The following is a 26,333-nucleotide window of genomic DNA, read 5'->3' on the forward strand; positions in this document are numbered from 1 at the left end:
GATGGAGTTTCGCTCTTGTTGCCAGGCTGGAAATGGCATGATCTTGGCTCACTGCAACCTCCGCCTCCCGGGTTCAAGTGATTCTCCTGCCTTAGCCCCACTGGAGTAACTGGGATTACAGGTGCCCAACACCACATCCAGCTAATTTTTTTTGTATTTTTAGTAGAAACAGGTTTGACCGTGTTGGTCAGGCTGGTCTCGACCTCCTGACCTCAAGTGATCAGCCTGCCTCAGCCACCCAAAGTGCTGGGATTACAGGCGTGAGACACTGCCTGGCCAAAAAGGTTATTTTTTTAGAAAGGATCTTGGGAGTTATCAAGCAAACTGCCTATTTTTTCCCATCTTTGGCTAGTATTAAGTATATTCCAACACAGTATTAATGGAGCAATCACTGATAACACTTTCCTGGAGGACAATCTGACTCAAATAATCAAAAGCTATTAAAATGTACAAACCTTGACCAAGAAATTCCATATCTAGGAGCTTTTCCTAAAGAAATAATAAAATATATATACAAAAATCTGCAAATGATGTAGGTTTTCACAGTTGTTTATAGCAGTGAAAAGTTAAAGAAAACGTAAAAATTGGAAATAAGTGGAGGACTAGTTAGTATAATAGGAAATACTGAGAAGACAGAATACAATGCAGCCATAAGAAATGTAAGCCATAGAAGAATATTTATTGACATGGAAAATGTTAACAATATACTTCTATATGAAATATGTAGGCTACAAAACAGTATATACAGTTTAATACCATTTTTATAGAAAGAAAAATAGCCATATAAAATCATGCATAAGAAAAAAATAATGTAAGGATGTACATATCAAATATTAATAATAATGCCTATCTCTGGATAGTGGAATCAGAGGTGATTATGTAATTTTCCCAAAAAATTTTCCTGTCCTCCAAACAGTATATGCTTCATGCTATTATTTCTTGGTTGTAATTAGTTTGATATAATTCTCTTCAGAAAGGCTCTGTTTCATCATATATACCTCAAAGCATACTTTTGATGCAGCTTCCGCAATTCCCATCTAAAAAGTAGTTAATACTTGCTTTCATATTCTGGCATACGCAAACTATTTGTAATTAATACACTATAAAATATGTCAAAGCAGGCCAGGCATGGTGGCTCACACCTATAATTCCAACACCTTGGCAGGAAGATCGCTTGAGGCCAGGAGTTCAAGACAGCCTGGGCAACACAGTAAGACCCTATCTTTACAAAAAATTTTAAAAATTAGCCAGGTGTGGTAGCACATGCCTGTAATCCCAGCTACTTGGAAGGCTGGAAGGTCAAGGCTGCAGTGAGCCATGATCATGCCACTGCACTCCAGCCTCAGATCTAGACAGAGCAAGATCTCATCTCTAAAAAAAAAATTTTAAATAAAGCAAAATATGCCATAGCATAGATCTGATTGTAGAAAATTATCATACGAAGAACTGAAAAATCTCCTAATCAAGACAAAAATTTTAAATAGAGGAAAAAAAATACTACCTATCATTAGTTCAAGTTTCCATTAAGAGTGGAGTGTGAAATAGCTCTGAGTTCAGAACTGGAGAATTTTGCATCTCTCCCTCTTACCAGTCAATTGACTTTAGGTAAAGAATACTAGAGTTTTTTAGTTAGTAAAATATAGTTCACAATTCTGTATAAAGGAGCAAAAATAACTTTCTCATTGTTTTCTATCTCCCTTCATAGGTCTGACATGTTGAAATTGTGAAATTATTTAATGTTAATAGTTTTTAACTTCTTTAATTACGTAAAACAATTAACTTTTTAAAGTATTTTAACAGTTAAAACACAAAACATACTTTTCATGGAACCTGAGGTTTAAGTGTTCCAAACACAAAAAGGTCATTCTCTGATGACTCTTGATAACATACAACATAAAATATAGTTACAACAAATATAATTTAGAATTTATATTTCAGAATCCATCCTGGTGTAAAGTTATTTAGTATAACCTTACTAAAAATACCAACAGTAAGGATGTTGAATCTTTTAAAGGTAAAACATCAGAGAAAAGAGAAAAAGACCTGTTTGTCCAATTCTCTGTGCTTTCCATGCTCTAGCACCATCCCAAAGTTGCCTCCTAACTTCTGTTCCCTCCCTGGGAAGGGAAGTCCAGGCAAATCTGTGATCAGTTAATAACTTTTAACAACTGTTTGCCATTCCATCTGAAAGCGAGCAGTTAATCACTTATTGTCATATCTCAAAGGTAAATCTCATTGTCTAAATGCCTAGAGGTAACTGGAAGATGAAAGAAACATAAAAGTTTGATGAATAGAGGGAAAAAAATGGGTGGGAGGGTTGTTTCTGTTTTTCCAGTGAAAAGGTTTGCTCCTTCTCTCTGCAAAATCTTGGAACTGAGAAAGCTGTCTGGAGTGCAGATGGGAAGCATGCATCAAACTGATGTAACTACACAACACACTCCGCCCTATACCAGGGTCATTCTGCCCCCTCTATCCCACTCTACAAACGTCCCATTCACCACAGCCTAGCTTCTACCATAGTTCTAATTCCTCAGTGAAGATCACAAGAAAGGTACTTCCAGGTTGTTATAAGAAAAGAGAATGTTACACCAACACATCTCTGGAGTGGAAGGAGACTACTGACACTCCATATTTATTGCTTATATTACAAGAATTAAACAAAAAAAGCAGAGACTAGAAAATCACTTTCTGAAATTTCACAATCACCAATTTGCAACAGAAATTGAGGCATAATATTTATGCTAACAAATATGTTGGATGAATTATCACCTCAGCACATAACTGCAGATGGATACTCCTGGATTTTCACTTAATCCATTACTCAATGATGAACACTATAAAATGAAAGGTGACATACTTATGAACTAAAATCACAAGAAGAAACTCTCCAAGATCAATCATAAATGAGCTCCTATTCCAGTACGCCATAAAGAGCAGTAAAAGGCAATATTCATTTAACAGTACAAGAATCTCGATGACAAGAAATCAGGTATTTATATTCCTCTAGAGACACTTCTTCTCCACCTAACAAAGGCACTTGACATGCACTGAAATGGACAGTTAATTCAGGTACTGCCCTGGGCAACTGTTACCTTCCTAAAATTAGATGAAGTGGTGATTAAGTTCAAATTAGTTCTCCCAAATAAGCCTGAAACACACATGAACAGATCATAAGTTCTCTATTTTTGGCAGACGATATAACCAAAGAAGAAAAGCTAATGTTGGTATCCATGCTGAATTGGCTGACTTGAGCAGTCAAGGATACCCTCTCTGCACAATATACTCCTTGATGACTACGGAATGTATATATAATTATAGGCAAATTAACCTTTCCTATAGTTTCAGGTATTAATGTTCATTCTTCTTCTTGTCTTTTCTTACTTTTTTGTTCTTTCCCAAAGACTTAGATGACTCCTCCTGAAAAAGACACAAATCAGTGCAGCATCTCTCCATTTACATAAAGACTAAAACTTAAATCTAATCACTTAGAAAATATTTATACATATATATTCTACATATATTCATACATATATGTATGTATGTATATATGTTATAGTGAGGGTATAATCACTTTCATATGTGTCATTTCTGTGTTTTACAGGGTACTTTCACTTATAGGCTAATTTTAAATAATCAAGAATAATCAAGGGAACCTTATTTATCTAGTAGATTTATGTTTGAATAATTTCAGTATTATTTCATCTATTGTCCCACTTTCCCAAGCAAGGCAGTAAAATTTAAATAAGGCAGATATGAACATACCTAAAATATGAAACAAAATAAACTCAAAGTATAAAGGAAGAGGGTCAGGCACAGTGGCTCATGCCTGTAATCCCAGCACTTTGGAAGGCTGAGATGGGAGGATCACGAGGTCAGGAGATCGAGACCATCCTGGCTAACATGGTGAAACTCCATCTCTACTGCAAACACAAAAAAATTAGCCAGGCGTGGTGGCGGGAGCCTGTAGTCCCAGCTACTCAGGAGGCTGAGGCAGGAGAATGGCGTCAACCCAGGAGGCAGAGCTTGCAGTGAGCTGAGATCGTGCCACTATACTCCAGCCTGGGCGACACAGCGAGACTCCATCTCAAAAAAAAAAAAAAAAAGGAAAAAGGAAGAAAGCATCTAAAGGTATGCCGGTGGAGGGGGAGATGTTTTACACTAACGGAGAATTTCAGAATTTTATAGATGTTTAAAGAACATCTAGTCTGATATGATATCAGCTACAACCACTCTGGGGCTCAATTTTAGGGGTGGAACCTAGTTGGTCTTAAAAGGTTTTTCTAATTATAAAATTTTATGAACCTATGAAATCAAGGTGCGAAGGGATGAAGTGATCTGTCCAAAGTCACATGACTGGCCAGACACACTGTTTAGAGTCTAGGTCTCCAAGTTCTTAGTCCAAAGGTTTTATCAATTCACCACCCACATTCTGATTCACTCTTTTCTGTCTTTTAAAAAAATTCCCAGGCAGTGATAAGAAATTCTCTAGATATAGTATGAGGAGCCACTTACAGGTGAATTTGTGTAGTTCTTTTCCACTAGTATGTTTCTGGCACAGTTGTTGATATGTTTAAAGCGATCTGGTCCTAGCAGAATCCCTCCATACCAGCGTGATACTACCACCATGACATTCTTCACATTCAAAATCTGTTATTTTTTGGAAGCATAATTAGATACACAGACAGACATGTACAAATATGAGTTTTTAAAAAGGAGAAAGAAATAACCCATATATAAAATTGCACATAAAATTTCCCAGTGACTTTAATAGTAGAGTCAGATGAGTAGGCGCTGAGTGAGATTACTAACAATTCAGGCAGTGAAATGAAAGAACAGAAGGGAATCTGGAAAACCACCACTTGTGTGTTTCACAAACGTCCTCAAATTCCCAAATTTGGGGCAACTGGACAGAGTGAAGGGGAGACCATGCAGGTATGATTCTAGTTCCTGGTGACTTCAACCAGAACAGCTAAATTTAGGCAGCATTTTACCACTAGGCCAAATAACAACAACAACAAACACCCTGCTTCTGAACAAAGCTACAGGGGCTGCACGAGGCATCAATCCCTGGTGCTACTAGTAAGGTTTTCATCAGTTGAGATCTAGATCAGTTTCACTCTGTCACCAGGCTAGAGTGCAGTGGGGCAATCTTGGCTCACTGCAACCTCTGCCTCCTGGGCTCAAGTGATCCTCCCACCTCAGCCTCCCAAGTAGCTGGGACCTACAGGTGCATGCACCACCATGCCGGCTAATTTTTGTGTTTTTTTGGTAGAGACAGGGTTTCACCATGTTGCCCAGGCTGGTTTCGAACTCCTGGGCTCAAGTGATCTCCCCGCCTCGGCTTCCCAAAGTGCTAGGATTACAGGCGTAAGCCACCATGCCTGGCTGTCTTCATCAGTTTGACATCTGTCAAATGCTGCCCTTAATGTGAAGCCGGCCAGTTTACAGGCCTGCCTCACAGACACAGTTCCTATTCAAGGGAAAGGCCTTGTTAGAAAATAAACCTTCACATACAAGAGCAGAAAAAACCAAGTAACTACCTTAGGAAAAAAACAATCCAATCTTAAAATTAATAAACAATAAATGGTCACCAGACAGATGAAGAAAATCCAGCAGCATGAAAGAGAAAGGACAAGATAAACAAACTAAAATGGACCAGGAAAAATTTTTTTAGGAGTGAGAACATCTTAAAAAAGAAACTCTAATTAATATAATCGGAGAAATTTTAGAAGATATTGGAGCCATAAAACAGAACAGGATATTCTTAAAAAGGAAAAACAGAAAGCAAGAAAGAACTCTTAAAAATTAAATATATGGTTGCTAAAAAAAATTTTAAATTCAACAGAACTTTTGGACAACAGTCAAGAAAATGTCTCAGAATATAAAGACAATGAGATGGACAACTTAATTAAAAAAAAAAAAAAATTCTTGATCTATCCAGAGGTTCCAATATCCAACAGGAGTTCCATAAAGAAAGAATAGAAAAAATAAAGAGAAGGAAATTGTCAAAAAAACAAAGAGTTTTCCCAAAGTTGAAGACAATCTTCTATTGTCTATGTCTTGAAAGCATAGCACTTCTTATTAATTATTTGCTTTCTGTCCCACATCCACTGGTTAAAATTTTCATTCGATCAATATTTTAACATCAACTACTAATTAAATCAAATATATCTTATATTACATAGTTCAACGGACTTAGCTATTACTAAATGGAGCTCTGTTTCATTGAGAAATTTTATGGCTTGTACAGAACAGGACTGATAGTTTAACTTACACCTACCTCCATGAGATGAAGAAGACGCCCACCAGCCGCTGTTTCCCCGTCATCCTCACAATCCTGTAAGAAGGTCTGTTTATCCTCACAGTATATTCTGCAAATACATGTAACAGCGTTACACTTTGAACCTAAAATATTATCATAAAAGTTATTCCTCAATATTTGCGATCATGTTGATTACTTCCAAAATTGGCATATTCATTTTTTTAAATCCTTCTTGAAATATGTATTATATTAGATATATTTTCACTGATGGCTTACTATCCAGTATGTTTGCCTTTTTATATACTTGGGAAAGCCAGGAATCAAAGGCATCTCCTTTATATCAGAAATGTTGCTATTATGTGAATTTATACCTGTCACATTCCCCTTACTTCATTTAATCTTGAAGCTACCGAGAGCAATCATTGAAAAACATTTATTGAGAATATACTGTATAGAAGCAACAGGTACTATGACATATTATAAAAGAAGTAAGTGGCATGCATCTTTCTTCAAAGAGCCTTAAGATGTAGTGAAACAAAAAGCATATAAAAAAAGATGAAGGCAACAAAACCAACATAAGGTAATATTTTATACTTTCATCTTATTGCAGCCATCAAGTATTTCTCTATTTTCTTCTAAGAATGCAAAGATTTAAATTTTCCTCTGGATGGTTACTAATTATTAGAGACAAATCACGGTATTTTTATCCATTTAAACTATCTAGAAAGCTATATTTGAAATAATAATGTAGGCCTACAATACAGTAAAATAAGCTTGGCAAATAAGTGCCAGAGATTAAAAAAAAAAAAAAAAAAATAGTGTCAGTTACAGCATGCCATCTGGTGGATTGCTTAGGGCCCTACAATGGTATCATGTGGAACTGGGCAAATGTTGTAAAGACATCTTCCCAGTGCTGGCCATAAAAAGCTGTAAACTTTTAATGTAAATACTAAAAGCTATAAAAGCCCATCTACACACCTAAGTCAATTATGTTACCTTACAGCCATCACATTCATTCATTCACTCATCCTTCCTTCCCTCCATCCATCCGATGACTCAATATTTACTGACCACCTACTATGAACATTAAAGTTAAAATACTAGGAGTGCCTTTTTTCTTTTTTCACATAGCTTAGGTACAAGATTGTTGAAGCTGTAGCCACAGCCATGGAGGAGTCAAATAAAGAAACCAAATGATATTGGATTATCAAATTTAGCTTTATCACTTAACTATGAGATCCTGAAAAGCTAACCTTTCTACAGTGGTAGAATTGCTAACTAATCAGAGTTAATTTACATAAAGTTTTGACACAGAGTAGGCACTCAAAAAACATGTAGAATAAATGAATATTACAATTTTTACAGCCCATTCTAATCACTGAGAGTAGTCTAATTCCTCATTTTCCTACTGAAGGTCATAACTGATTAAGAAAACATTAAAATTCTGTCCAGTGATACTCTATTAAGAGGGGAATTACATAAGAAATAATTGTTTGTAAGTAAGTTTTGGCACTTAAAGAGATGTGAAATTAGTAATATTAAGAACTCACCTACTCAAAATGATGAGTTTTTGAGTTTCAATTTCAGATAGCCTAGATTCTACATATAGTCTCAATCACATTTTAAATTTATACCAAGTCCCTATGTCCTGATTTATTTTAGGCCTAAACTATGTTCTTTTAAAGTCTTACAAATTTTTCAAATGCCCTTCATCTCTTCACTTACAAGTCAGCAAAGATGCATATAAAAACCTGCATTCTCAAAGCCGAAACTCATGTCGTAAAAGAAATACTCTTACTTCACTGCTTATGGGAGCATAAATTGGTTTTAAAAACCTTTGGGCTCACACCTGTAAATCCTAACACTTTGGGAGGCCGAGGTGGGCAGAACACTTGAACTCAGGAGTTTGAGGCCAGCCTGGGCAACATGGCGGAACTCTGTCTCTACAAAAAATATAAAAATTATGCCGGGCATGGTGGCTTGCGCCTATAGTCCCAGCTAACTTTGGAGGCTGAGGTGGGAGGATTGCTTGAGCCAAGATTGCACCTCTGTGCTCCAGCCTGTGCAGCAGAGGGAGACCCTGTCTCAAAAACCAAACCAAAACACAACGAAACCTTTGCAAGAAATTTGGCTATATATCAAGAGTTTCAAAATTGCTCACACTTTTTGAAAATTCTACTTCTAAGAATTCTTTCTTCCTTTTATTATATTCCCATTTCATTTCAAAAAAGAATCTCAAGCAACCAGAACCTATCCTGAGAAAATAACCTAAAAAGTATACAGAGATGTTCCCTGGACCACTCTTTATAATCGTGAAAAATATGAAAAACTAAAAGGAAATGAATGGTTAAATAAACTGTAGTATGGCACCTCAAATATTAAACAGCCACTAAACAGTATTTATCAAGCAGTTATAACAACACGAAAAAGTGCTTCTGTTTAATTAAGTAAAAAACAGGATACAAGGGTAAAGCATTGGGAAAAAATAAACTTTGCATAGAAAAAACAAAACAAAAACCAAAATATTGTCAGTTACATTTGATGGCAGAAAATGCCAGATTTTTCCCTTCAGTTCTTTTCTTTTCTGCAGTTTCCAAGTATTCTACATGTCTATTACTATTACAATGGAAAAAATACATAATAGTTATTATTTTCTAAAATCATGCATCATTTCCCTCTATTTTTTACAAATTGCATATACTAAAACTTGTGATGATTACTCACCTGTAGGCATAGATGTTGTGGGTGGCACTAGCTATTTTCTTATTCTCATACAATTTGGAAAGAACCATTTTCACCTTAAAAACAGCAATAACATAAATAAGTATGCTTTTCATATTTGCTCTGTAAATAAATGCTAGAAAAATATCTTAAAGTATGCTGTATTTAAAAAGCCACTCAAAGAGTCTACTATACTCTGAAAAAGTCATTTCCAAAGTTTCCTTCTCATTTTAGGGGCAGAAACTGGTACTCATAATTGATATAAAAATGACAGACCTGGTATTTTTGAGCACTAATTATCAACAAATATTTCGGTACTACTATGTCAAAGGGATAATTTGTTCCCCATGTAGGGAATTTTAAATGTATTATGTAAAACTTCTAAAAACTAGCTCTGAAATCTACCAAATGTATACATCCAATGTAGCAGGTGTACAATAATGGTATGTTCCAAATGTTATAAAACCACAGCTTTCTCTGGGAGTCAAGTAAGGTTCATAGAGGAGGTCACATGAGCCAGGTCTTACAAGTGGCAGTTCTTCTGTATCAGAAGGAAAGATGGGGCAGGAAGAAGACATTCCACACAGAGAACAGGGTTATATGCAAATACAGGGACTGGGTGACCAAATTTAGCAACTAAAAATACAGGACATCCAGTTAAATCTGAATTTTAGATAAACGACAAGTAATTTTTTTACTATAAGTACGTCCCATGCAATAATGTTAACCTGAAATTCAAATTTAACTAGGTATTCTGTATTTTATCTGGCAACCCTAGCAGGAACAAAAAAGAGAAAAGTTCAGGAAGCTTTACACAGCTTAACTTAGAGAATGAATGAGATGACAGAAGATGTGTCATGAATGATAAGCTAGGGCCATATTACAAAGGATCTGTGTAATAAGTTTAGATGTTCCCTTGTAGACATTGGAAATCAGCACACATTACATGTGCAAACGTGGATAAGAGAAAGAACAGTGATACATGGTCAGATTTTTCAGGAATGTTGTAACGTCAAGAAGTATGAAAGAAACACTGGTGGCAGGGAAGACTGAGGTAGAGTTGGGGACACCAATTTGGATCACAAATTGTGCAATCTTCTGTTTATCATTTTATAATCTTTCAGGTTCTCAAATTCTGATCAATAAAACAGACAATGACCTCTAAAATTGGTTTCAGCTCTCACAAATTATAATGCTGTAAATCTAAGTGACTATGATCAGAAACAGAAAGAGGATCCAGAATGAACAAATTCAGAATTAGAATGTCTCAGGAGGACCCTGGGAAGAAGATTTGACCAAGGGCCAGGGACAAAATAGGATTCCTGAGAGAAAAGACCAGAAGTCCGCACCAAAAGTTATAATCTTGACCACAGGTCAATGAAGAAAAGAACTTCCTCTTTCAGAGAGTGAAAGAGCCTGGTACGAAGAGCTGTATCCCTGAAGGCCGGGGCTTTAAAGAGCTTCAAGAGTAGAGTAGCTGCAAAGACCAAAGGAAGAGACTCATGCCTAAAACTTGCGGTAAATGAGACTTTTTAAAAAATGTAACTTTACAGGTAGTATTGAAATTGCCTCGTACATCAATAAGATAAGCTGAGGTACATTATAGAAGCAAGGAAGAAGAAAAGGATTCTGCTGAAAGGAGAATAAGAAAGACAAAGACCTAGGAATAGTTTATGGCTGAAACCGCTCCCATTTATATCCGTGGGTGGAAATAAGGTCACTTAAGATCAAGAAGCACAAAGGAAAGTAAGTCAGGTAGGGAGGACTGGGTTTAGCCAGTCTATCCACTGTCCCGGGGAATGGACTTAGTTTCACAGAACTCCCATTTGACAGGACAAATAATTCTTTTCGACAAGATATTAAGCATCACAATTTTCTATAACACAATGAGTATTTCTTATTTAAAGATTCATTAGAGAGTTAACCCTAATCAGAGTTTAGATACAATTTTGAAAGCAGTGACAGGCCTGGCTACGTGGCTTATGCCTGTGATCCCAATACTTTAGATTGGGAGGCTGAGGCAGGAGGGCTGACTGAGTCCAGATTGAGACCAGCCTGGGCAACAAGGAGAGATACCATCTCAAAAAAAAAAGAAAGAAAGCAGAGACAAACAGAAACAAAACAAACCTTCCGTGATTCACAGTAATTTGGGAGTAGAAAAATGAACAAATAATTTTTATCTTATATGAAAATAAAACATAAAAGTGAAAATAAGGGCATTACTGCAAAATCATTTACCTGATACTTTAGGAAATTATCAAAATGAGCTAGACAAAGGAACGTTACCTGTTTGGGACAAACTACTGGAGCCAAGTGTGCCTGAAAAGTACTTCTTCGGTCTGTAATAGGAATGCCATGATCAATCGGAGGCAATTCTTCTACTTCTACTTCTAGAAATGTAGAAGAAACTTTATTTTTTAAAAAGCCTTACATTCAAATACTGAAAAAAATGAAATGGGGGTGGGGGGAGCTGGGAAAGAAATGTAAATTACATGGCAAATCAACTAAAATAACTATTAATCATTATCTAACAACATTAAATATAAATTATAATTTTAAGTAAAAAGTTTCTAAGTATATTGTACATAAGATTAAAATATTTGATTTATAAATGATTTCCACCTGCCAAGGTTACCCAGGGAAAGCAGTGGGTTAGGACTAAAATCCTGTACTACTGCAGTCAGTAGTATAAGTTGGCACAATATCTAATATAATACATAATTTTTAAGAGTGGAAAGGGGTCCTGAAAACAAAGATTTATAGCTGCTAATATAAAACTTATTTATCAGTTTCACTGTAGTTAGACCTCTGAATCGGGAAAATATGAATTTATATTCTTTATATTGTGTAGCTATAATATAATGCCTTCTGCTAATATAACTGTTTATACTTCGTATGATGGAATTAAATACATCAATAATACATCTAATTGGTCAATTCCATAAAGAGTATCATGATTTCCAGTTATTACACCTCTTAACAAGTTTAAGAATCATGGCTGGGCGTGGTGGCTCACGCCTGTAATCCCAACACTTTGGGAGGCCGAGGGGTGGATCATCTGAGTTCAGGAGTTCGAGACCAGCCTGGCCAACATGGTGAAACTCCTGTCTCTACTAAAATATAAAAATTAGCCGGGCATGGTGACATGAGCCTGTAATCCCAGTTACTCGGGAGGCTGAGGCAGGAAAATTGCTTGAACCTGGGAGGCAGAGGTTGCAGTGAGCCAAGTTCGTGCCACTACACTCCAGCCTGGGCAGCAGAGAAAGACTCAGTCTCCAAAAAAAAATTAACCCTCAATTCTGTTGAGAGACTTAATCATCCTGGCTACTACTACCTGCCTCACTTAGGATGAAAAGTTATTCAAGACAAGAAAGTAGGTTTATGTAAGATGTTTTACACCTTCCCTCTGACACTGTCCTTTTCCTGAATTGATTTTTACCACTGTACTACCAGAGTAATAAGTCAAACACAGTATTAGGGTCAATATGAACTACTGACCGATTGATAGTATTTATTTATGAGTATGAGTTTTAACCTTTTTCTTTTCACGGTAGATCCTGTTTTCAAAAGAGATCATATGTCAAATCCACACAGAAATAAATGATTAAAATGGGAGCTACTTAGGTTGAAGCATAAATGAGAGCCCTGAATGCTCCCCACTCTTTCATTTCCTCTTTGTTCCTTTCTACTAGTCCTGGACACCATTCAAAAGCCCTAAAACTCAGAACACCTTTTAAAAGCTACCGTGTAATGACATAGGAAACCCCTCACCTTCAAACAGAATGAATATTCCCCTGGTCTCTTATGTTTTCCTAAGAGGCTTAGGGAAACTAACCATAACATTCAAAATTGTAAAATAGTAAAATGAAACATAGTATCACAGCAACTTATTTTTATGTTGACTACTACTCGATTATGAAACAAATTTGTTTAAACGAAACCAAGGCCAGGCATGGTGGCTCACGCCTATAATCCCAGCACTTTGGGAGCATGAGGTGGGCAGGTCATTTGAGGTCAGGAGTTCTAGACCAGCCTGGCCAACACGGTGAAATCCAATCTCTACTAAAAATACAAAAATTGGCCAGGCATGGTGGCATATGCCAGTAATCCCAACTACTTAGGAGGTTGAGGCAGGAGAATCACTTGAACCTGGAAGGCAAGGCTGCAGTGAGCTGAGATCGTGCCACTGCACTCCAGCTTGGGCGACAGAGCAAGACTCTATCTCAAAGAAAAAAAAAATACTGAACTCAAGCTGGGCACAATGGTGCATTCTTAGAGTCTCAGCTACTTGGAGGCTGAGGTGGAAGGATCACTGGAGCCCAGGAGTTCAAGGACAACTTGGGCAACACAGCAAGACCTCATCTCTCACAAAAAAAAACTCTTAAAGGCATTTTACCAGCTTTAATTTCAGGGGCTGCACTTTCAGTTAATATATTTGTACCTGTGAGCAGAGACTAAAATTTAATCCTGAGACATCAGGAAACAGCTAAGGATTTTAATACAGAAATATAAAAACATGATGTGAACAAAAACATTAATAACTTTACTTACTTTCAATTTCTTCGATCAGTAAATCAAAACTCTAGAAAGCAGGGGGAAAAGAGTAAATTTCCATTTATTTCTTACCATTCTGGTAAGATTTGGCAAACACCAAAATTGCCAACAGGCAGGAAAAAAATTAATCTTATCTGCAAATTAGTAACTCCTTCCTAAAATTTGAGAAAATTAGTAAATTTATCTATCACCTCAAAGAACAATACATAATACTACCAACCCACTCTCCACAAAAGAAATCAGTTAGTAACACTATACCTGTCCGAGTTTCACTGATATCAAAATCCAGTGCTTTAACCGAACTTTCTGGCTGACATGTTAAAATGAGATCATCTTCACATTCAACATCTTCCTCTTCAGTTTTCTTCTTTACATCTGGGCCTATGTGAATATGAGACACAATTACTCTACGATGCAGATAAGAAACGATGCTGTTTTAAAAAATCACTGGGTCTTGGGTTTTTGTTTTGTTTTTGTTTTTTTTTGAGATGGAGTCTCGCTCTGTCGCCCAGGCTAGAGTACAGTAGGGTGATCTCAGCTCACTGCAAGCTCCGCCTCCCGGGTTCACGCCATTCTCCTGCCTCAGTCTTCCGAGTAGCTGGAACTACAGGTGCCCGCCACCACGCCCAGCTAATTTTTTGTATTTTTAGTAGAGACGGGGTTTCACCGTGTTAGCCTCGATCTCCTGACCTCATGATCCACCTGCCTCGGCCTCCCAAAGAGCTGGGATTATAGGCGTGAGCCACCGTGCCGCGCCCAGGTCTTGGGTTCTAAACACCATTCTTCAATGGTAGGAACCAGCACTCAGCCCATAGGAGAACTGGTTGATTCCTGAGTTGGAGCAAGGAAATTATAAGATGAACCTGGAACGTTGTGTGGATCCACAAACTGGGAAATGCTCAAAAGGAGATGGGGCTTATAAAAAGAACACAGGAGCTAACCTGAAGGGGCCCTTAAAGGTCAAAGCTAGAACAATTTGAGCAACAACAACAAAAAAAATGATCTTATGGCATTTTAACCCATGGACTGAAATAATATACATGAGTCTATACTGATATAAATAATAAACAGATAAACAAATAAATACATAAATGGGGAGGACAGACATCCCTTCCTCATAATAGAATTCCAATTACTAAATGAAGAAGAAATGAAGAAAATAGAAAATCATCATCAGGCAAACACCACAGTAATAAATATTGTTGACAAGTTCCACGGATAGATGCTAAAATTAGTGGCTGAAAGTTTAAGGAGAAACAGGATATTAGCATAGCTTCAAAGTATCTCCCTCAAGCTACAAAGAGAAAGATAGTAATCGCAGTGGTTAATCTTACATGTCAACTTGGCTAGGCCACAGTACCCATATATTTGTTTACTTTTGTTTGACACAGTCTCATTCTGTCACCCAGGCTGGAGTATGGTGGTGCCATCTCAGCTCACTGCAACCTCCACCTCCCCGGGTTCAAGTGATTCTCCTGCCTCAACCTCCCAAGTAGCCACAATTACAGGCACGCACCACCATGCCCGGCTAATTTTTGTATTTTTAGTAGAGATGGGGTTTCACTATGTTTGGCCACGCTGGTCCTGAATTCCTGACCTTAAGTGATCCACCCACCTCGGCCTCCTAAAGTGCTGGGATTACAGGTGCAAGCCACTGTGCCCAGCCTCAGTACCCATATATTTGGTTAAACACTATTCTAGATTTTTCTCTGAAGGTATTTTTTGGATGAGATTAACAATTAACTCAGTTACTTTGAGTAAAGCAGACTTTCTTCCATATGGGCCTCATCCAATCAGCTGACGGCCTTAACATGAAAAGACTGACCTCCCCAGAGGTCTTTTCTTGGTAGAAATTTTTCTACCCAGGAAGAGGAAATTTTTCCTCTTTCCCCAGAAGAGAAAATTTTTCCAGCAGACCATCTTTGTTTTCAAACCATAACATTCACTCTTCCCTGGATCCCCAGCCTACCGGCCTATCCTGCAAATTTTGGACTTTCCACCTTCCACAACTGTATAAGCCAATTTCTTAAAATATATTTCTCTGTGTGTGTGTGTGTGTGTGTGTGTACATACACACATATATATACACGCATACATTCTACTGGTTCTGTTTCTCTGGAGAACCCTGACTACAGGATTTACAGTGGAGACATCTGGCAAACACCACCTTAACTGAGATATCAAGGTAAATATCACCAATAATGAGGCATATGATACAGCACACACAGTGGCTCACACCTGTAATCCCAGCACTTTGGGAGATTGAGGCGGGAGCATCACTTGAGCATAGGAGTTAGACCAGCCTAGGCAACCTCGTCTGTACAAAAAATTTTAAAAGTAGCTGGGAGTACACCACCACTCCCTGCTACTTTTAAAAGTTTTTGTACTCCCAGCTCTTTCTAAATTCTTTGTAGAGACAGGGTCTTCCTATGCTGGAGCTACACCCTGTATCCCAGCTCTATCCTCCAAGCCTGGGAGGAGAGCTTGAGCCCGGGAGGTGGAGGCCACAGTGAGCCATGTGTTCATGCCACCACACTCCAGCCTGGGTGACAGAGCAATACTCAGTCTCAAAAATTAAAATTAAAATTAAAAATAAGGCATATAGGCCAGGCACGGTGGCTCACGCCTATAATCTCAGCACTTTGGGAGGCCGAGGCGGGCGGATCACTTGAGGTCAGGAGTTCAAGATCAGCCTGGCCAGCATGGTGGAACTCCATCTCTACTAAAAACACACAAAAAATTAGCCAGGCATGGTGACAGGCACATGTGATCCCAGCTCCTCAGGAGGCTGAGGCAGGAGAATCACTTAAACCCAGGTGGTGGAGGCTGCAGTGAGCCAAGACTGTGCCACTGCACTCCAGCCTAGGTGACAGAGCGAAATTGTTTCAAAAAAAAAAAAAAAAAAAAGCATATGATATAAATTCCTTGATACGTTGCACTATGAAAGACGCAACAGCATTTTTTTAGTATTCTTGCCAAAAATGGCTAATCTCACTCCAATCGTGAGAAAACACTGGACAAACCCAAATTGAGGGGCATTCTACAAAATAACTATCAGTAGTCTTCGTTAAGTGTCAAGGTTATAAAAGTCAAGGAAACACTGAGTAACTGTGTACAGACTAAAGGAGAGTAAAGAGACACAACAATGGAATACAATGTAGAATCCTAGACAAGATCCTACAACAGCAGAAAGGATATTGGTAAGTTTGTAAAATCTGAATAAGCTCCTTAGTTAGTTAATAATACCACACCAGTGTCAGTTTTCTGCTCTTGATAACTGTATGATGGTTATATAGCATGTTAACAGGAAATCAGGGTAAAGGATATAAAAGAGCCCTTCATACCATTTTTGTAACTTTTCTGTACGTTTAAAATTAGTTCACAAGTTTTAAAAATTGTAAACAGCTGTGTATAATCAGTTCAAAATCAGAATTTCTATGCTGAAAAAAATATATAAATAATAAAGAATAAATCTGTACTGAAGATTAACAGTAAAATCGAAATGAATTACTTAACAAGTAAATGACTAGCAGAAGAGACTTCTCATGAGCTATTCTGATCACTAGCTCTTTTTCTTATTAGTTCTTCAGAATTGTTAAGCCTTCCACTTTATTATGAAGTCTACAAAAACAATTTTAAAGAAAAATAATCCAAACAAAAAATTTCTAAAAATTCAAAATCATGAATTATACAACACAAATCAGTAACTCCAAAAGTTAAGGAGTGGTGAAACTATATTATGGATACAGGAAAGGAAAAATATTATTTTATTTTATTTTTTTTAATTTTTTTTTTTTTTTTTTTTTTTTTTTTTTTTTTTTTTTTTTTTTTTAGAGACTGAGTCTCACTCTGTCACCCAGGCTGGAGTGCAGTGGGGCCATCTCAGCTCACTGTAACCTCCACCTCCCAGGTTCAAGCAATTCTCCTGCCTCAGTCTCCCGAGTAGCTGGGATTACAGGCACCTGTCACCAAGCCCAGCTAGTTTCTATATTTTTAGTAGAGATGGGGTTTTACCATGTTGGCCAGATTGGTCTCAAACTCCTGACCTCAAGTGATCTGCCTGCCTCAGCCTCCCAAAGTGGTAGGATTACAGACATGAGCCACTGTACCCAGAAAAAAAATGTCATTTTTAAGATCAATTATTAAAATTTCCTAAGAGTTAAGTGATACAAAAGTTTTCAGAGTCCTAATTTTTTACTATAATATATTCCATTTCTGTAATCCATCTCTAGAAAGGCAGATTGACAAATAACTTGTTTTTGGAATCCTGAGAATACTTTTCTCATAGATGCCCTGAAATGCTACAAAATCAGAACATGGATCATAAAAAGTTGAAGAAAATACTTGGAGAAAGATTGCTATACAGACAATACTTCATGTCATTTATCTCTTTTTTTTAATGTTTGTGGATACTTAACAGGTGTATATATTTATGGGGCACATGAGATATTTTGATACAGGCATGCAACGTGTCATAATCATACCATAGAGAACCGAGTGTCTATCCTTATCTCTCTGATTTTAATAGAAGCAGTAAAAATACTTGCACTCATAGAAAAATGGTAAAAGGGCTCTAAAAAAAGATATACTGCTATCAACTTTACACTGACTTTGCCAAAGGAGTCCTAAATAGTTTCCCGTAAATAGCTTTCTAAAAAATTAGTAAGTAAACTACCAGATTCTGTTTTTCTTTTCTTTTCTTCTTCTTTTTTTGGAGACAGGATCTCACCCTGCACCCAGGCTGGAGTGCAGTGGCATGATCATAGCTCACTGCAGCCTTGATCTTTCAGGCTCAAGCAATCCTCCCACCTCGACCTCCCAAAGTGCTGGGATTACAGTTCTTTTTTAATCCCTCTTTTTCTCATATTAAAAACAATTCTAGCAGTGTAACAAGAACATCCTATTTGGAAATAACATGTTAAATAGAGTTATTTCACCCTCTCAAAGGCCTTTGTGGTAAGTGAAACAAAGACTAGCAAGTGAAGTAAGAGGAAACACTGAAAACCTCCATGTTGTTCATATACTTAAATGATTCAATAGAAGATTAATAATAGAGCAAAATATAAATGTTCAGATGTTTTAAAATTAGTAGTAATGGCTGCCTAACAATGGGAATACTAAAAACCACTGAACTGTACACTTTAAAAGGGTAATTATGACATATAAATTATATCTCAATAAAAAATTCAACTGCAAAGTTAATTTCTATATCCTAATATTGGTCACTGTGCTTTCCAAAATTCTTTTTCTATAAACACTAGACTCATTTGAAATTAATATCTCAGCTGGATACAGCGGCCCATGCCTGTAATCCCAGCACTTTGGGAAGCCAAGGCAGGTGGATTATTTGAGGTCAGGAGTTCAAGACCAGCCTGGCCAACATGGTGAAACCCTGTCTCTCCTAAAAAGACAAAAATTAGCCAGGCATGTTGTTATACACCTGTAATCCCAGCTACTTGGGAGGCTGAGGGAGGAGAATTGCTTGAACCTGGGAAGCACAGGTTGCAGTGAGCCGAGATCGTACCACTGCACTCCAGCCTGGGTGATGAACTGAGACTCTGTCTCAAAAAAAAAGAAAGAAAGAAAGAAAGAAATATCTCATTTATGTAGTCTAATAATTCATGAGGAAAGTTACAAAGTTCACATTACCTTAACTATAGTCAAAGAGAACAGAAATTTTCGATCCAAGTTCTTTCACCATAAAATTCTACTTCTATAAAAGTATACAGGAGTCTTCTTTATCTGCAAGGGATATGTTCTAAGACCCTGCAGTGGATGCCTCGAAGCACAGATAGTACTGAGCCCTATATATGCTGTTTTTTCCTATATATACATATCTATGATAAAGTTTATTTTATAAATTAGTCACAGTAAGAGATTAACAACAATAATTAAAACCAAAATAGGCCAATTATAACAACATACTTTGAGGCCAGGCGCAGTGGCTGATGCCTGTAATCTCAGCCCTTTGGAAGGCTGAGGCAGGCAGATCATGAGGTCAGGAGATCGAGACCATCCTGCCTAACATGGTGAAATCCCGTCTCTACTAAAAATACAAAAAAAAAATTAGCCGGGCGTGGTGGCGGGCACCTGTAGTCCCAGCTACTGCGGAGGCTGAGGCAGGAGAATGATGTGAACCCGGGAGGCGGAGGTTGCAGTGAGCTGAGATCACGCCACTGCACTCCAGCCTGGGCAACAGAGCAAGACTCTGTCTCAAAAAAAAAAAAAAACCATATATATATATGTGTGTGTGTGTGTATATATATATATTGCACTGCACTTACCCTTCTTGTGATGATGTAAAATTATAAATGCCTATGTGATGAGATGAAGTGATAGAATGGCACAGCCCAAGATTTCATAATATTTTCAGAATGGCACACAATTTAAAACTTATGAATTATTTCTGGAAATTTCCATTTAATATTTTCAGACAACAGTTGACCACAGGTAACTGAAACCATGGAAAGTGAAATCTCAGATAAGGAGGAATACTATAATATGAAATCAAAGACGCTAAACCTTATAGAAAGAAATAACTATAATTACATAAGTAATGAAACTTTTCAGAGAAACTTGGATTTTATAATATACAAACCTTAAACCAGAATACAGATTTTCATATTAAATTTCAATTAGAGTATCTACATAAAAATGTAATTATAAGTTAAAAGACTATTGATAGTATTTTTCAATCCTACCTGGTTCTGTCATCTGAGATTTTTGTATTAGAACATCTCTTATTTTCTCCACCCACAGGTAAAGAATACTTTCACCGATATTCTGTCTAAACAAAATTCAGGGAAAACAAAATTTGTTATTTCAAAAATCATCTTCTCAAATTCAAGAAGATATTGACATTTACAATCAAAGACATTATAAACAATCTAACCATTTCTTTTTTAAAATAATTTATAAAAACCTGGGGTTTATCAACATTTGTGTCTGAGTATTTAATACAGGTTATAGCAACCTTAAAAATTCCAGTCGACTCCAAAATTAACATGGCTAACTTTAAAATAAGCAGAAGAGTGGTAACTAAAGAGGGGAATAAACATTTCCAAACTAGATGGATTAGAGAAATATAAATGTGACTTAGTTTCTGTAAGTGGATACAATCTTTCAGTATGATCATTGCTTGATTTTTTTAAACTTTTTAAAGAATTTCAAACCACTTATTTGGTACTCTTATCATTTAGTATACTTATCTCAACAACAAAGAATGCAAAGCATATGGGGAACTCCTTCAGGGAGTCAATTTACAAGACCTAAAAGACAATTCAACAATTTTATATTCATATCTTGTTTCTGACAAAACATTCTATTGCCTAATATTCTATTGCCTAAATAAATATTCTATTGCCTAAATTGATAAATTTTGGTTCCAAATGATATTTGGTTGTCCCGGGTAACTAAATCCATCTCAAAGGATCACTGAGAAAAAGAATGTGTCACGGGTTTTGAAGTCATGTCCATAGTTATGTTAAATGATGGCAACAGCAATAAAATAAAGGCCCAAGCGTCTGCTCTTTAGAGAAAGACACTAACTGTAGATAAGTATGGTATGTGTTTAAAGATATCACCACACTACTATACAGCAACACTTCACCTCTTTCCTCTAACAGTTTCCCTTGAAACCATTATCTCTCTTTATTACTACTCATCAGCACCCACCGAAACTTTCAAAACAAGCAGACAGAAAAAAACAATGTTTTCAAATAATTCTGTACCCTCAAATCCTCCCCATCACACCCCACATCACTACAATTCTTAGTACTAAAACTAAATACTTGTATTGGTTGATATAACAGTAAAGCTATTCACTAAAATGCACTAAGCTGTGTAAAGTTAAACTAATCATTTGATCTGAGTTTCCATCACCTAATTTTCAATATTACAAGCTGGAAGAGATGTTTTTTAAAATAAGAACAGTCCAGGGCCGGGTGTAGTGTGATCAAAGCACTCTGGGGGGCCAGGGTGGGCAGATCACCTAAGCTCAGGAGTTTGAGACCAGCCTGGGCAACATGGCAAAATCCCTTCTCTACAAAAAAAAATACAAAAATTAGCCAGATGTGGTGGTGCCTGTAATCCCAGCTACTCAGGAAGCTGAGGTGGGAGGATTGCTTGAGCCTGGGAGGTGGAGGTTGCAGTGAGTGGAGATCGTGCCACTGCACTCCAGCCTGGGCAACAGAAAAAGACTCCTTCTCAAAAACAAACAAAGAAAGAAAAACAAAAAACAGAAAACAAACAAAAAAAAACCAGCCAGATGTGGTTGCTCACACCTATACTCTCAGCACTGTAGGAAGATAGCTTAAAACCAAGAGTTTGAGACCAGCCTGGGCAACAAAGCGAGGCTCCGTTTCTGCAAGAAATTCAAAAACTTAGCCAGGCACAGTGATGGGTGCCCGTAATCCCAGCTACTTAGGAGGCTGAGGTGGAAGGATCACTTGAACCCGGAAGTTTGGAGGCTGAAGTGAGCTATGACTGTGACACTGCACTCCAGCCTGGGCAACACAGCAAGACTCAAAAAACTAAAAAAAAAAAATTTAAAGAATAAAAAAAAGATAGCTGTTAGTTTAATGCTGACAATATTATCCCCTTTCTACAGATGAGAAAACAGACACAAAGAGATGCCACTATTTTAAAAACTGACTCCAAAAGTCTGACTGAAACAGCCTTAACCTCAGCTAGACTAAACTTTATATGGGCCCATTCCTGACTCTAGGACCTTACCTCCCTTTTCTTAGAGCATTTTCTTTACAGAACTTGTCATTGTAAATTCCTTCTCTGTCTCTTTGAGATATATGTAAATCGTTTTATAGAAAACTTTAATTGGTTTTACAACCCAGGAAATGTCTTTCTCAAGGACCTGGGAACCATCCCTTTGAAACACATCATCGAAGAAGACACTGCCCTTATCGTCCAGTCTCTGTGGAAGTAGAGGCGGCTAACTTCAACGGGTACGTATTAGTAAACACACATGGCCCACTTACAAAGAGAAATATTTGCAGACTCAATAATGACTTAATATGCCCAACACACCCGATTAATGGTCCCACATAATATCTTTCAGTACTTTTGCACTAGCTCATCCTGGCCCTTAAAAACCCATCTGCCTTTTGTTTCAGAGGAGCTGAATTTACACTTAGTTCTGGCCTCTTTCCCTTATTGCAGGGGTCTTGAATACAGTCTTCCTTGTCTGTTTAACTTTATCCAATGTAATTTTTGATTCAAGAAGTCTCACTCACCAACATTAAAACCTAAGATTCCATGATGCATCAAAAGGTGAAGAGATGTAGAAAATTTCAAAAATTATCTTCTTGGATTCTAAATTAAATATTGCTATAATGGAAATTCACAAAATCAAATACTATAAAAAACTTGTAATCCTTTTCATTTTATCTTAAATAGTATCATATTCTAAGTATTTTAAATGTATTTACTTTTTGTTTTATCAAAATATTTTCATGTATTCAAAATATTCATATGCAAAATATTTAAATAAAAATTAAGGGCTGGGCACAATAGCTCATGCCTGTAATTTCAACATTTTGACATGCAGAGGCAGATAGATCACACAAGGCCAGGAATTTCAGATAAGTCTGGGCAAGGTAGTGAGACCCTTTCTTTACAAAAAAAAATACAAAAATTAGCCAGTGGTGGCACACCTATAAACCCAGACACTCGGGAGGCTAAGGCAGGAGGATCACTTGGGCCCAGGAGGTCAAGGTTGCAGTGAACTACGATCATGCCACTGCACTCCAGCCTAGGTAACAGAGAGAGACTCCATCTCAGGAAAAAAAAAAGTAGGTACAATAACCAAACTGACCTACATCTAATCAATCACCAAATCCTAGCTTATATATATATATATTTTTTTTTTTTTGAGACGGAGTTTTGCTCTTGTTGCCCAGGTTGCAGTGCAATGGCGCGATCTCAGCTCACTGCAACCTCTGCCTCCTGGGTTCAGGTGATTCTCCTGCCTCAGCCTCCCAAGTAGCTGGGATTATAGGCATGCGCCACCACGCCTGGATAATTTTGCATTTTTAGTAGAGATGGGGTTTCTCCATGTTGGTCAGGCTGGTCTCTCTCAAACCCCTGACCTCAGGTGATTCGCCTGCCTCAGGCTCCCAAAGTGCTGGGATTACAGGCATGAGCCACCGCGCCTGGCCAATATATTTTTAAGTATTTCTTTAACTGACCTTCTTCTCCATTCGTATTCTTGTTGCCTTAATAAAGGCCTCCACTATATCCCTCCTGAGTTACTGACTGCTCTTCTAAAGAGTCTCTTCTTCACAGACTTACTTTTTATTTATTTATTTTTGAGACAGTGTCTCACTCTATCATCCAGACTGGAGTGCAGTGACTTCACTTCGACCCCCTGGACTCCAGTGATCCTTCTACCTCAGCCTTCCAAGTAGCTGGGATTACAGGCACACCCCATCATATCCGGTTAATTTTTATTTTTTAAATTTCTATAGAGATGGGGAAGGTCTCACAATGCTGCCCAGGCTGGTCTCAAACTTCTAGCTTCAAGCAATCCTCCCACACTGGCTTCCGAAAATGCTGGGATTACAAACAAAAGCTACCACACTTGGCTCATGTTTAATTTTTTAAAACCTGTATTTTTCCCTTGCTGCCCTCTGCTGGAATTATATGGAAAATATGATTAAAAGTTGTCACAAAGGTCAGGCGCAGTGGCTCATGCCTGTAATCCCAGCACTTTGGGAGGCCGAGGCAGGTGGATCATTTGAGGTCAGAAGTTCAAGACCAGCCTGGCCAAAATGCTGAAACCCCATCTCTATTAAAAATACAAAAATTAGCCAGGTGTACAGGCGCTCACCTGTAATCTCAGCTACTCAGGAGGCTGAGGCACGAAAATTGCTTGAACCTGGGAGGCAGAGGTTGTAGTAAGCTGAAATCGCGCCACTGCGCTCCAGCCTGGGCAATAGAGCGAGACTCAGTCTCAGAAAAAAAAAAAAAAAGTTGTCACATAAAAGTTTTAAAAATAAATCCAGGTGTGATTGTATGTGCCTGTAGTCCCAGCTACTTGGGAGGCTGAAGCAGGAGGATCACTTGAGGCTTGAGCCCAGGAGTTCAAGGCTAGCTTGGGCAATACAGTGAGGCCCTATTTTAAAAAAAAAAAAAAAGTTTTACAAGTAAGACGTGTATTTCTATTTAGACTACATGTGTGAAAATAATAACCACTGGACCAAGGTTATTCGAGCACGTTTAATAAACAAGACACCATATCCCACCATTAGAACAAACTATAATTTCTGACACTTCCTAAGTCTCAAATAGCTCAAGTGAACTAGTTAAAGAGAAAAGGAAAGTTGTGTCCTGTGGGAAGGTATCTTTTAGTAAAAGGAGGATGTTTGGGATAGGGGATAGGCAGGTGAAGAGCCACTTCTGAGTGTATGACATTGTACACGGGTAAGAAAAAACGCTAACTGATGAATGTGATTAACATGATGGAAGTTAAGTGTGGAAAGATTTCCAAGGAGGAAGTGGTCAATATCACCAAAAGTTAGGTAAGAGCTGAAAAATGGCCACTACATGAACAATTCTGGTGTTAATGGTGAACAAATCCACAGTATACTGATCTTATTCTATTCGGGGGCTGGGGGTAGTGGGCAGATAAATTGGCAAATAAGAGAGGATTATAGAAAGAAGTTTGTTGGGGGCACAAAAGTTGGAGTGGCCAATAATGTTAGGGAGAGATCTCAGAAAACATTTAATTAAGGAAATACTTATACTTCCGCCAAGGATGATGGAATCACTAAATGGGGACCCAAGAAAGACCATACTTGCTCTAGGCAGGAATAAGTAGAATGGATTCCACAACAACTTACCATTTTCTAATTAAATATTTTGGAAGGAAAAGAAACCTGGCCTGGATCCCAGGGACACAAAGAGGGACTGTCACTGTACCAAATGGAGTGGCCACCTAGAACATATAATACAATCCTTACTAGATCCTGGATTACAGTAAAACTGATATTCCAGAACATTATTTATTTTACTAAATTATTTCATTAAAATTAATCTAAATCATAGTTATATCTTCTCTAGACAACTGCATTAGCCCCCTAACTGATGTCCCACATCTACTCTTGCTACCTTCCAAACACTACTTCAAACAGAAATAGAATGATCTTATTTATTTATTTATTTATTTATTTATTTATTTATTTATTTATTTTTGAGACAGAGTTTTTGCTCTCATTGCCCAGGCTAGAGTGCAGTGGCGCAACCTCGGCTCACTGCAACCTCCGCCTTCCAGTTTCAAGCGATTCTCCTGCCTCAGCCTCCCAAGTAGCTGGGATTACAGGCGCCCGCCACCATGCCCAACTAATGTTTTTGTATTTTTAGTAGAGACGGGGTTTCACCGTGTTGGTCAGGCTGGTCTCGAACCGCTGACCTCATGATCCACCTGCCTCAGCCACTCAAAGTGCTGGGTTTACAGGTGTGAGCCACCACACTGGCCCTAGAATGATCTTTTTTAAATGAAAATATTATCATGGCCAGACACAGTGGCTTAAACCTGTGTCTCTGCACCTTGGGAGGCCAAGGCAGAATTGCTTGAGGCCAGGAGTTTGAGACCACCTGGACAACAAACCAAGGCTCCATCTCTACAAAAAAATAATTTTTAAAAAAATTAGCTGAAGGCAGAGCATGGTGACTCGTGCCTGTAATCCTAGCACTTTGGGAGGCCAAGGTGGGTGGATCATTTGAGGTCAGGAGTTCGAGACCAGCCTGGCCAACATGGTGAAATCCTGCCTCTACTAAAAAT

At 37.7% G+C, this 26,333-nt stretch overlaps 1 protein-coding gene across 3 annotated transcripts in view; it reads right to left on the bottom strand.

Annotated features, from left to right (window-relative positions):
• Nucleotides 1-654: 654 nt before the first annotated feature.
• Nucleotides 655-26,333, bottom strand: part of IMPACT (impact RWD domain protein) — a 30,908-nt gene continuing 5,229 nt past the window's right edge. Inside the window, exons 5-12 of one of the 3 annotated variants that reach the window (XM_011988064.1) lie at nt 20,239-20,324; nt 13,796-13,918; nt 11,270-11,373; nt 8,987-9,060; nt 6,281-6,371; nt 4,513-4,647; nt 3,382-3,417; nt 655-3,148 (exon numbers count right to left, since the gene is read on the bottom strand). In XM_011988064.1, coding sequence (XP_011843454.1) covers nt 3,125-3,148; nt 3,382-3,417; nt 4,513-4,647; nt 6,281-6,371; nt 8,987-9,060; nt 11,270-11,373; nt 13,796-13,918; nt 20,239-20,324 — 673 coding nt within the window. In that variant the 3' untranslated portion in view covers nt 655-3,124. Of the gene's footprint in view, nt 3,418-4,512; nt 4,648-6,280; nt 6,372-8,986; nt 9,061-11,269; nt 11,374-13,795; nt 13,919-20,238; nt 20,325-26,333 lie in introns of all 3 variants that reach the window. The other 2 variants (XM_011988063.1, XM_011988062.1) reach the window with 2 other exon arrangements.

This window comes from Mandrillus leucophaeus, unplaced genomic scaffold (assembly GCF_000951045.1).
Source record: "Mandrillus leucophaeus isolate KB7577 unplaced genomic scaffold, Mleu.le_1.0 Scaffold322, whole genome shotgun sequence".
Classification (NCBI taxonomy): Eukaryota; Metazoa; Chordata; class Mammalia; order Primates; family Cercopithecidae; genus Mandrillus; species Mandrillus leucophaeus.